The sequence below is a fragment of the Lucilia cuprina genome, chromosome 3 (genome assembly GCF_022045245.1).
Source record: "Lucilia cuprina isolate Lc7/37 chromosome 3, ASM2204524v1, whole genome shotgun sequence".
Classification (NCBI taxonomy): domain Eukaryota; kingdom Metazoa; phylum Arthropoda; class Insecta; order Diptera; family Calliphoridae; genus Lucilia; species Lucilia cuprina.
In genome coordinates, this window is record NC_060951.1 from 44,723,118 (window position 1) to 44,735,174 (window position 12,057).

Sequence of the window (12,057 nt, forward strand, 5' to 3'; positions counted from 1 at the left end):
TATATATATAAACGGCAACATGGCCGAAATGCAAGAACTTTTAAAACAACAGCAGGAATTTACACAGAATTTACTAAAACAACAGCAAGTTTGGATGCAGTCGTTCATGCAAAATTTCCCTGGACCAAGTTCTTCAGGAAATATGGACCAGCAAATGGTGCCAGCTTTTCATAGTTTCGACAAGGATCGCCAAAATTGGGACTCATACTTGCAGCAGTTAAAACAACATTTTTTAGCGTACACAGTGTCATCTCCAGAAAAACAAAAATCATTTTTTTTATCGTGGATAGGAACTGAAATGTTTGACTTGTTAAAAAATTTATTTGGTTCCTCAAATCTTGAACTGCAAACATTTAGCATGTTAACGGAAAAGCTAACGGAACATTTTAAAGTCTCACATCACATTGTTGCTGCTCGATATGAATTCTTTAAAAAAGAAATGAGAAACAATCAAACATACAAGGAGTGGGTTGCAGACCTGCGTGGTCTTGCAAGAGAGTGTAAGTTTATTTGCAGTTCCGAAGCATGCTCAGCAAGTTTCGTTGACGACATGATACGTGATCACATAATTGTCCATACACCTCATGATGCAGTCAGAGCAGCATCTTTACAGAAGCAGCAAGCAACGCTGGCAGATGTTCTACTCATAGCAGAGTCGTTCGAGTCAACAACAAAAACAGTAGCTGTTATTAAAGAGAATATAAACGATGAATCTATACAAGTGAACGCAGTTACCAAACACAATTTACAAACTCATAAAAACAACGTGAAACAAAATTTGTTTAAATCTTGTTCGGGCTGTTTTGTCTCACACAAAAGAGAAAATTGCAAATTTAGGTTCGCGACCTGTAACAAGTGTGGTAAAAAGGGACATATTTCGCCCGTCTGTATGTCAGAAAATATAAATACCAACAAAAGAAACAAGAGAAATTATAATAGAAGAGATATTGACATAATTGAAACAATTTTTGATGTAACCGGTGTAGTAAAAAATAAAGACTCAAAAAGTTTTATACAACTGGAGATTTTTAATCAAATTGTAAATTTTCAAATGGATTCCGGTGCTTCCATTTCTATTATAACCTTGAAAACGTATAGAAAACTAAACAGACCAAAATTGATACAAACAAAACGAATGTTATACGGCTTCGGTAAAAAAGAAATACCAGTGTTGGGTGAAATTCATACAACAGTCAAGTGCGGCGGACAGCGGAAAAACGTTGTTATTGTTGTTGTAAATACAGAAGTTGGTGACAATCTTTTTGGTTATGATCTGTTTAGAAAATTTGGTTTTGAAATTCAGCAAATTAAGACTATTACTGCTGTTTCTGTTACATTTAGTAAAAATATTAATGATTTACTTGCAAAATACAAAGATATTTTTGAACCGGCTCTGGGTGTAATAAAACATTTTAAAGCAAATATCCGCCTAAAATCCGATGCCCAACCCAGATTTTTTAAAACTAGACAAATACCATATGCTCAAATGCCACAATTTAAGCAGGAAATTGAAAGGCTTATTAATGAAGGTATTTTAAAACCTGTGAAATTTAGTGAGTGGGCTTCGCCCATTGTTTTGGCAAAAAAGCCAAACAACTCTATACGCATATGCGGAGACTTTAAGGTAGCTGTTAATGCACAGATTGATATTGAACAATATCCCTTGCCAACTCGTGATAATTTACTGCACATTATTCGCAATGGTAAATACTTTTCTACGATCGACCTCAAAGATGCATATCTACAGATGCAATTAGATGATGAATCAAAGAAAATAATGGTAATTAATACCCCGGCCGGTCTGTTTCAATATCAAAGGTTGCCGTATGGAGTTGCAAGTGCGCCAGCAATTTTTCAAAAATATGTGGAACAACTTCTTACTGGTATAGAAGGTTGTGGGAATTACCTGGATGATATTATAATATCTGCACCAACAATAGAAAAACATTTTGAACTCCTTGAAAAAATCTTAGTGATTTTAAAATCTAATGGCATTAAATGTAAAAAAGAAAAATGCCAATTTTTAAAAGATAATATAACATATCTGGGCTGTCAGATTAGTTCCAACGGAATTTTGCCAGATGAATCCGGTGTACGTGCAGTTAAAAATTTAAAACCCCCTAGTGATATCAAGGAATTAGAAGCTTTCATGGGTAAAGTAAATTATTACCACAGTTTCGTGCCAAACTTTTCGAATTTGGCTGCGCCAATCAATATGTTAAGAAGGAAAGGCGTTCCTTTCAAGTGGGGCACAGCTCAACAACAGGCTTTTAATCAACTGAAAAACCACATTGTAAATGCAACACAATTAGCACATTTTCAGGATACATTACCCTTAGTTCTCGCTACCGATGCTTCACCTTTTGGAATAGGCGCGGTCATATCACACCTGTATCCCGATGGATCTGAAAGGCCAATTGCTTTCGCCTCAAAAACTCTAGATCAACACCAAGTTAAGTATAGTCAAATTGAAAAAGAAGGACTTGCAATAGTATTTGGAGTAAAGCGTTTTCACCAACACCTCTATGGACGAAAATTTATCCTGCTAACGGATCACAAGCCTTTGGTAAGCATTTTTAATCCAAATAAGCATTTACCTACAATGACAGCTCACAGATTGCAGCGTTGGGCCATTACCCTTATGGCATACCAATTTGAAATTAAATATCGTAGAACCACAGAGCACGGCAATGCTGACGCTCTATCGCGTTTACCTTTTGAAGGCGATGACAATTTTGATAAGGAGGAAGCATGTTTCAATATAACTTTCGAAAATCTTCCAATAAATATAGAACAAATTCGAGCACATGCTTCAAAAGATAAAATACTCCGTGAAGTACGTCATTTTATGGAAAAAGGCTGGCCGGATCATCTAACTTCTGAATATTCTCACCTCAATCCATTTTTCAACCGAAAAAACTCATTAACAATATATAACGATCTTGTTTGCCTGCAAACCGAATTTATTCGTGTTGTTATACCAGACACTTTAAAACAAAAAACTTTGGAGCTTTTACATGATGGTCACTGGGGTGTAGTGAAAATGAAGCAACTCGCCAGGCAGCATATTTGGTGGTGTAACATGGACGAGGATATAAAGCAATTAGCTTCAAAGTGTGAAATTTGTAAAATTGAAAACCAATCTCCACCAAAAGAATACCAAAGTTGGCCTGCACCAAATAAACCTTGGTCACGAGTACATATCGACTTTGCGGGACCGATATTTAATTCCATGTGGCTTATATGTGTCGATTCGTTTTCACAATTTCCCTACGTTTCGTCAATGTCAAGTACAACATCAGAGGATACAGTTGCAGCCTTGTCAACTATATTTTCAATGGAAGGAATCCCTGACACCATTGTCAGCGATAATGGACCGCAACTAACGTCTGCTACTTTTCAAAATTTTTGTAAAAACCTTGGTGTACAACATATTACAACAGCCCCATTCCATCCCGCATCTAACGGCTTAGCTGAAAGATTTGTTAGAACATTTAAATCGTCCGTGCGCAAGAATATTGATGACAATATGTCAATTAAAGAAGCAGTATTTAAATTCCTGTCGACATACCGTTTTATGCCTAATGTAGATGGCAAATCCCCTATAGAGTTAATAAGAGGTAGGCCCGTTCGTACAGTTTGGTCTCAGCTATTGGATAGGAAGAAAACCTCACAACATAAGTATGCCACAAAATTCCAACAAAACCAACAAGTTTACATTCGCTATTATGGCAAAGGAAAGCAGTGGATTCCAGGAATCATAAAACATCAAATGGGCAGAATGCTATATAAAGTTAGCACTGAAATGGGTGACTGTAGACGTCACATAAATCAGATTAAACCCAGATTATCCACAAATTCACAACTAAATTCTCGAAATGATCTAAGTAATGATTATTCATACTTATCGTTATCAGGTGAACTTTCGGATTCTGTACAAAACCAACCACAAGAGCCTAGTGAACCGGCAGCAGTAAGCCAAGAGCCGGAGGTTAGAACTCCCGTAGATAGAACAGTGAACACACCTCAACAGGAACTTCGTCGAAGTGCCAGGATGAGAAAGGGAGTATGTCGTTATTCGCCTGAGAGATTTCGTTGATATTAATAATTTTTTTTAATGAAAAAATTAAATAAGTACCTATTATTTTAATTATTATTTCTTTCATAGATTTAAATTTTCTTAAGGAGGAGTATTGTTATATATTGTTGATTTATTTAAAATGTACTTTATTAATTAATATTGCAACTATGTTGTTAAACCCTTTTAATACAACTATGTCATTGAAGTTTAGTTTATCTATTCTTTTATAAATAAAGTCAGTCTCAATCAATCCTTAAATGCGTGCATTTCAAACATAACATTTTGTCTCTATCTCTTATAGTTTCCGAGAAAAATGGACTTTTATGTTTTCACTCAAAAACTGATTTTTGGTGGGAAATAAAAGTGATCACAGATTACGCTTGTTTTGTCTCTATCTCTTATAGTTTCTGAGAAAAATGGACTTTTATGTTTTCACTCAAAAAAGAGGTTTTTGATAGGAAATAAAAGTGATCACAGATTACGCTTGTTTTGTCTCTATCTCTTATAGTTTCCGAGAAAAATATGTGATCACAGATCACTCTTGTTTTGTCTCCATCTCTTATAGTTTCCGAGAAAAATGGACTTTTATGTTTTCACTCGAAAACTGATTTTTGGTGGGAAATAAAAGTGATCACAGATTACGCTTGTTTTGTATCTATCTCTTATAGTTTCTGAGAAAAATGGACTTTTATGTTTTCACTCAAAAAGAGGTTTTTGGTAGAAAATAAAAGTGATCACAGATTACGCTTGTTTTGTCTCTGTCTCTTATAGTTTCTGAGAAAAATTAACTTTTATGTGTTCACTCAAAAAATATGTTTTTGGTGGGAAATAAAAGTGATCACAGATTACGCTTGTTTTGTCTCTATCTCTTATAGTTTATGAGAAAAATGGACATTTATGTTTTCACTCAAAAAAGAGGTTTTTGGTAGGAAATAAAAGTGATCACAGATTACGCTTGTTTTGTCTCTATCTCTTATAGTTTCCGAGATAAATGGACTTTTATGTTTTCACTGAAAAACTGGTTTTTTGTGAGAAATAAAAGTGATCACAGATTGCGCTTGTTTTGTCTCTATCTCTTATAGTTTCTGAGAAAAATTGACTTTTATGTTTTCACTCAAAAAAAGAGATTTTTGGTGGGAAATAAAAGTGATCACAGATTACGCTTGTTTTGCGTCTATCTCTTATAGTTTCTGAGAAAAATGGACTTTTATGTTTTCACTCAAAAACTGGTTTTTGGTGGGAAATAAAAGTGATCACAGATTACGTTTTGTCTCTATCATAGTTTCTGAGAAAAATGGACTTTTATGTTTTCACTCAAAAACTGGTATTTGGTGGGAAATAAAAGTGATCACAGATTACGCTTGTTGTGCCTCTATCTCTTATAGTTTCTGAGAAAAATGGACTTTTATGTTTTCACTCAAAAAAGAGGTTTTTGGTAGGAAATAAAAGTGATCACAGGTTACGCTTGTTTTGTCTGTATCTCTTATAAATTTCTGAGAAAAATGGACTTTTATGTTTTCACTCAATAAAGAGGTTTTTGGTAGGAAATGAAAGTGATCACAGATTACGCTTGTTTTGTCTCTATCTCTTATAGTTTCCGAGAAAAATGGACTTTTATGTTTTCACTCAAAAACTGGTTTTTAGTGGGAAATAAAAGTGATCACAGATTACGCTTGTTTTGCCTATATCTCTTATAGTTTCTGAGAAGAATTGACTTTTATGTTTTCACTTAAAAATGAGGTTTTTGATAGGAAATAAAAGTGATCACAGATTACGCTTGTTTTGTCTCTATCTCTTATAGTTTATGAGAAAAATGGACTTTTATGTTTTCACTCAAAAAAGAGGTTGTTGTAGGAAATAAAAGTGATCACAGATTACGCTTGTTTTGTCTCTATCTCTTATAGTTTATGAGAAAAATGGACTTTTATGTTTTCACTCAAAAAAGAGGTTTTTGGTAGGAAATAAAAGTGATCACAGATTACGCTTGTTTTGTCTCTATCTCTTATAGTTTCTGAGAAAAATGGACTTTTATGTTTTCACTAAAAAAGGAGTTTTTGGTAGGAAATAAAAGTGATCACAGATTACGCTTGTTTTGTCTCTATCTCTTATAGTTTATGAGAAAAATGGACTTTAATGTTTTCACTCAAAAAAGAGGTTTTTGATGGGAAATAAAAGTGATCACAGATTACACTTGTTTTGTCTCTATCTGTTTTCTATGATATTTAATTCCGTTAGTGTTTGGATAATTATTAACACAAAATATGCATAGAGCTTATTATATGAATATTTGCGATATTTTTTAATTTAGATCTTAATAATACGTAAATTTAAACAGTAAATATTATCAATAATTTTGCATCTTCAACTAAAGGGTCTAATTATAGATTGCGAATTATGTTAAGTCATGTTCCAGTATCTATTTAATTTTTTTTTATAAAATAGATACTGCACATGTTTATTATACCTATCATGCTTTTATTAGTTTGTTTACAAGTTTATGCCCTACATCACTATAATGGGGAGGGTATTATGTGTTTGTGCTGATGATTGTAACGGCCAAAAATATTGGTCCTAAACCAACTTACCGATCTACTCAGAATCATATTATGAGTCGATTAAGACATGTCATTCCGTCTGGCTGTCCATGTTAACTTTGTGCTCAAGGTACAGTCCAAAATTTTTAAGATATTTTGATAAAATTTGGACCTTTGATTGAAATTGATCCATTATTTCAATTTGACTTATAACAATTATTGAAATAAATCCCTCATAACTTTATATATGCAGTTAAAGCTTCCTCATAACTTTATATTTGCTAGTTTAAGCTTTTAATGGAGGTGCAAGAAATGCAAAAGTGTAAACAGCTGTTAAAAAAAATTATACAAGTTATACTAAAATAAACATTTAAATTGATATTATCGATTTAAATTGATGTATCGATTAGTACATAACATGCATTGTGACGTTTTCTGTTTTATTGACAACAATGCGAAGTTTATTAATCTTGTACTCAAAAACATCAAAGAGGATTAACATCAGAATCAATTTTTTTTTAGATTGACTAATCTTATTATTAATTGCATTTGATTGTAAACTCAAAAACCCACTCTTAGATTATTAGTTTTTCATCAATTAATTGCTTAAATAATTCGAAATTAAGGTAAAATTTATCAACAAAGTTTCTTTATGAACAAATTATTTTAAAAGTATACTCATGGCGTAAGGTATCATATACATAAACCGACTATAATTTCTTTCTTGCTTATTGTTACTAATTCGTAGCAAATATTGATAAGCTTCAAAATTGATATTAAAATTATTTTTGAGATCTGATAATTTAAATTAGGAAAATTTTTAAAAATTTAAATTTATTGGTATTTAGTAAAAGAAATGATAAAACTAAAGTAAAATATACATAATAGTAGTATGATTTCTGAAAACAAATATTAATAATTAAATAGTATCAATTATAAATTAAAACGTAATCACTTGATCTAAGAAAGTGTTTGAAAAAAATAACAGGTTTATGTGCTTCATCAGCTATAACGAATATTAAATACCCTTCATTACAATATAAACACTCGGTTTTTAATAAAACGGTTTAATTATTTTCAATAAAACTAGAACCAAATTATTCCTAATTTTATAATTGTGAAATTCGTATGTATTTCAAATATCTGACAAGGTTTATTTATGTTTAGTGGCATTCTTTTGTATACGCACTCTCTTTTAGTGATTACACAATGTGGGGTAAATAGTAGTGATAACAACATTAAAAACGACTTAAATGTTCGATACATTTCAATTAATAACAAATAGTTTAATAAAGTGTATAAATAATACAATAATTGTTTTCTTTTAAAACTATTTTTATTAATTTCTCAGTGAAACTATAAGTAAAAACCTGAAAGTTTTATAAATAAGTTAATAAAAGTTTTTAATATTTATTAATAAAACAAGTAGGAAAGTATAGTCGGGCATGACCGATCATATAATACCCTACACCATGAGTATATTTTTAAAATTTTTACTTTTTATAAAGAAACTTTTATGTTGAATATTATTCCAAAATATTTAAGCAATTTATTGATAAAAAACCAAAATTTCTAAATGAGGCTTTATATAGGTCAAATATGGGCCGATACTCGGTAAATTTGGGAAAAGGATATATTTTTAAATAACAGTTAATTTTGTTGAGTTTCATTGCGATACAAATGGGGGGTTTGTATGGGGGCTAGGGTCAAATAAGGGCCGATCCTTACGAAAATCTGCAGTGTCATTTATACTTATATAAAACTTATTTGCGCCAATTTTTAGAGAGATAGCAGAATATTTGATGTAATTATGACATAAAAAGTTCAAATCGGTAGGTACGGTTGTATGGGGGCTAGGTGAAATAATGGACCGATTTCAACCATTTTCAATAGGCTTCGTCCCTGTGTCAAAAAATATGCTTGGTCCAAATTTCATCAAATTATCTTGAAAATTGCGGCTTGTATCTTGCACACAAAGTTTACATGGACAGCCAGCCGGACAGACGGACGGACGGACATGTCTTAATCGACTCAAAAAATGATTCTGAATCGATCGGTATACTTTAAGGTGGGTATTGGACTAATATTTTTGTATGTTACAAACATCAGCACAAACGTATAATACCCTCCCCACTATAGTGGTGTAATGTATAAATATACTCTCCATAGGGCACTACCAACAGCTGACTACATAGTATTTTGTTTGTTTAAACATTATCAAAGAAAAAAAACCAAAACAAAAACAAAAACTACCTAATAAACAAGCAATTTGTATACTATTTCTAATGATCAAATTTGACATTAGAATTTAGTTTCGCTTAACAACTCAACTCGAACACTTATAACGCAAAAACAAATTTTATTTAAAGAACTGATTGATAATGGTTTTAACAAATCAAACTACTTACGATAAAGTTAATAAAATATGGTGCGGTAAAAAGACACAATCACGTTTTGGTCCGGAATCGTCTGTGGGTTCAGTGATTTATGAAAGTTTACAAAAAGATCCAGATCATATAGCACAGGTATAATATAAAGTGAAACTAATCGATAATTTAATCAGAGATATTGTTAAAAAAAATATATAAATATTTTAATAGATTTGTTATCCCTCGGATAAAAAATACACTAATAAAGATATATTAACATTATCCATACGTGTTGCTCAACATTTGGAACGACTGAAACTTAAACAAACTGAAGTAATTGGTATTTGTGCGGGTAATAGTGATTTTCTAGCTCCTCTAGTATTTGGTTGTATGTTTAGAGGTTTAACTATCAGCACTTTAGATCCAAGTTTTGATAAAGGTAAGTAAAAAAAAGTTTCCGTTAAAGGAAATCTTAAAATTATATTGATAAAAATGAAAATTTCTTAATTATATAATTTAATGAAAACTAAATTGAATTTCTTTTCGAGAAATTTATGATAATTTTTTCCAATTTAGTTAAAATTTTCTTAAGTTATCTTAAACGGTTTATAACAATTCTATTTTTTATTTCTTCTTTAATTCAATAATATTTTTTAATTTTATATTTTTGTTTTTCTTATTCTTTACAGATGGCATTAAACATATTTATTCAATTACAAAACCAAAAATTATGTTTTGTGATGGTTCGGCTTATCAGAAAGTGAAAGAATCATTTGCTGAATGTGGTTTGACCTCAAAAATTGTTACAGTACGCGATCACATTGAAGGTGTTCCTAGTTTGGATCGATTTTTAAATGAAACTGGAAATGAAAATTATTTTAAGTAAGTAAGACTTTTTTAAATGACTGAAGAAGTATTTTTATAAATAATTTAACAAAATTTGGCACATGGTCATTCATTTTACCAAAGACGAAAGCTATTGATAATGATTGAAATCGGTCCATATTTAAATCTGCTAAATCCACTGTACTTTCATTTAATAATTAAAAAATTGTATTTAATTTAATTTTGTTCTTTCTAAAGCATCAAATTACAATTAAAAGACATTCATCAGAGAACATATGATTCTCTGCAATGCTCCAAAGATAGAGAACCAGTTTCTTTGCATCTTCCTATAACCTGCAAATTAGTCCAATATATTGGTATCTCACTTAGGGCGGGTTTTTCAGATAAAGATAATACCTATACATTATTTGTTTAAACATTGTTTAATATATGTTTTGAGTTTTTCATTAATCATTAACGTTACTTATTATCTTGATTTAACTGAGTGTTATTGGCCAATTAAACTTAAGTTATAAGTGAGAAAACACAATTAACAAAAACAATAAAACAATGATTTCGGAAGAACAAAAACTTAATATTTTATGTAAATTGCAATTTTCTGATTTGTTTTATCAATATTATTTATTTGTTGTAAATGTTTTAAGTAAATTGCAATTTTCTGATTTGTTTTATCAATATTTTAAATGTTTATTTACATTTTTTTCTAAAAATTTTCATTTAACAAAAGTATTATTTTGCAAAAACCAGCTGTTCATTATTTATGTTTTTGAGTGCAGTCGTAATTCAGGTCTGAGTTGGGGAACAACTCTCGCGTCATTGCGATTATTTCTTAAACGCGTTCAGGCTTGTGTTTGTTGCCTGGATTTCGACAGTTTTGCTTCTCGCTCGCACTGGTGTAGTGTATTACTTCATATAACTGTTCAAAGTTATATGTTGTCTACATTAACCTCGTGCTTTCGTATCACCTCAAGTGAGGTTATGTTTTATTGGTGAAGACCATAAATTACTCAAACGTTTATACCCTGGTAGAGACCATTAAAACTCAACTGTTTAAACCCTGATGGAGACCATTAAAACTCTTGAAATTTACTGGTGGTGTACCATTCACAGCTCAAATTTAACTTAAGTGTTTAAAGGTTTCAAGCTTCCTATGTGAAGATATAGGTCGAGGAGGATTCCCTTTAAACCAACGTGGGACACCCTGGCATTTTGCTTATGAGCTCAGCCAACAATTCAAATAATCATAAAAATGAACTTAAATCAATAACTGAACAACACAATCATTGGTTAAAGTCAGCCTAAATTTGTTCCGAGTTTAGTCTATTTGAACTGAGTAGTAAGAAATCCTTCCTTACTGACAAAGAACCTATTTGAGCAATGCCCTGTTGGCATCTCTATCAGAATACTAAATATGCATTTATCCACTGCTATAAGTGTCTTAATAGATCTCACATCAAGTGTTGACCAAATGGCTTTTGATATTTTGCAATCAATTTACTACTCCAAGACTGGTTAACGATGCGACAGTTTGGTATTTTTACAATCCAATCTATGTCAAGATTCTAGTCGTCCAGCTAGTTTGATTAAAACTTCCTTACCATACATATTGCCTCTGCATCTAACACACTAATCTGTAATTCCGCTAGGAGCTACTAACTTTTTTGCTGCTTTCTTTTTTGTTTGTAAATTTTCATAAGGGAAAGGTAGCAGTTCGTTAGTTAGTGATTAGTTTGTTTTCATCAATAAGCCTAATAGAGTCTTAATAGTTTCCTAGTCAACATAGCCGCCACAAAATTGTCTATAGGTGCCAGGTGCATAGGATTACTACTAATGGCACCATTAGGCACATCTTAACCTTTATTGACAATGCAACCACAAGATAAAATAGGTCTGACAATCCCATTAACCAAATCTGGTTGCAGACCACAGTGCTTTCCTAAAATGCAACACTTCATATGATGGGAAAATCTGGGTTCAAATTCGTATAAAGTATATTCTGCTTAAGATGTGTATTTAAGTACTGTACAGAATAAAACTTTCAAAGATGTGATTAAAATTGTTTTTCCATTTATTAGATGTGTGGAATTAGAAGACGGTTATGATCAAACGGCTGTAATTATTTGTTCATCCGGTACAACGGGTCTGCCCAAGGGTGTATGTGAATCTCATGCCAGTATCTTAAACACGCTGTAAGTATAAAAAGCTTCCATATCAAATTTTAATGATT

At 31.6% G+C, this 12,057-nt stretch overlaps 2 protein-coding genes across 2 annotated transcripts in view; both read left to right on the forward strand.

Annotated features, from left to right (window-relative positions):
- Positions 1–12,057, forward strand: part of LOC111680650 (probable 4-coumarate--CoA ligase 1) — a 28,952-nt gene that overhangs the window by 15,049 nt on the left and 1,846 nt on the right. Inside the window, exons 2-5 of the mRNA XM_023442327.2 lie at positions 8,985–9,140; positions 9,216–9,423; positions 9,674–9,866; positions 11,906–12,019. Coding sequence (XP_023298095.2) covers positions 8,997–9,140; positions 9,216–9,423; positions 9,674–9,866; positions 11,906–12,019 — 659 coding nt within the window. The 5' untranslated portion in view covers positions 8,985–8,996. The remainder of the gene's footprint in view (positions 1–8,984; positions 9,141–9,215; positions 9,424–9,673; positions 9,867–11,905; positions 12,020–12,057) is intronic.
- On the forward strand, positions 7–8,978 carry LOC124418902 (uncharacterized protein K02A2.6-like). Its single transcript, XM_046946771.1, has 2 exons — positions 7–4,066; positions 8,785–8,978. The coding sequence occupies exons 1-2, from the start codon at positions 20–22 to the stop codon at positions 8,800–8,802; spliced, it is 4,065 nt and encodes a 1,354-aa protein (XP_046802727.1). The 5' UTR covers positions 7–19; the 3' UTR covers positions 8,803–8,978.

Bases quoted from the DNA above. Each gene is read 5' to 3' on its own strand.
- LOC124418902 (XM_046946771.1), top strand. From the start codon at position 20: ATGGCCGAAATGCAAGAACTTTTAAAACAACAGCAGGAATTTACACAG.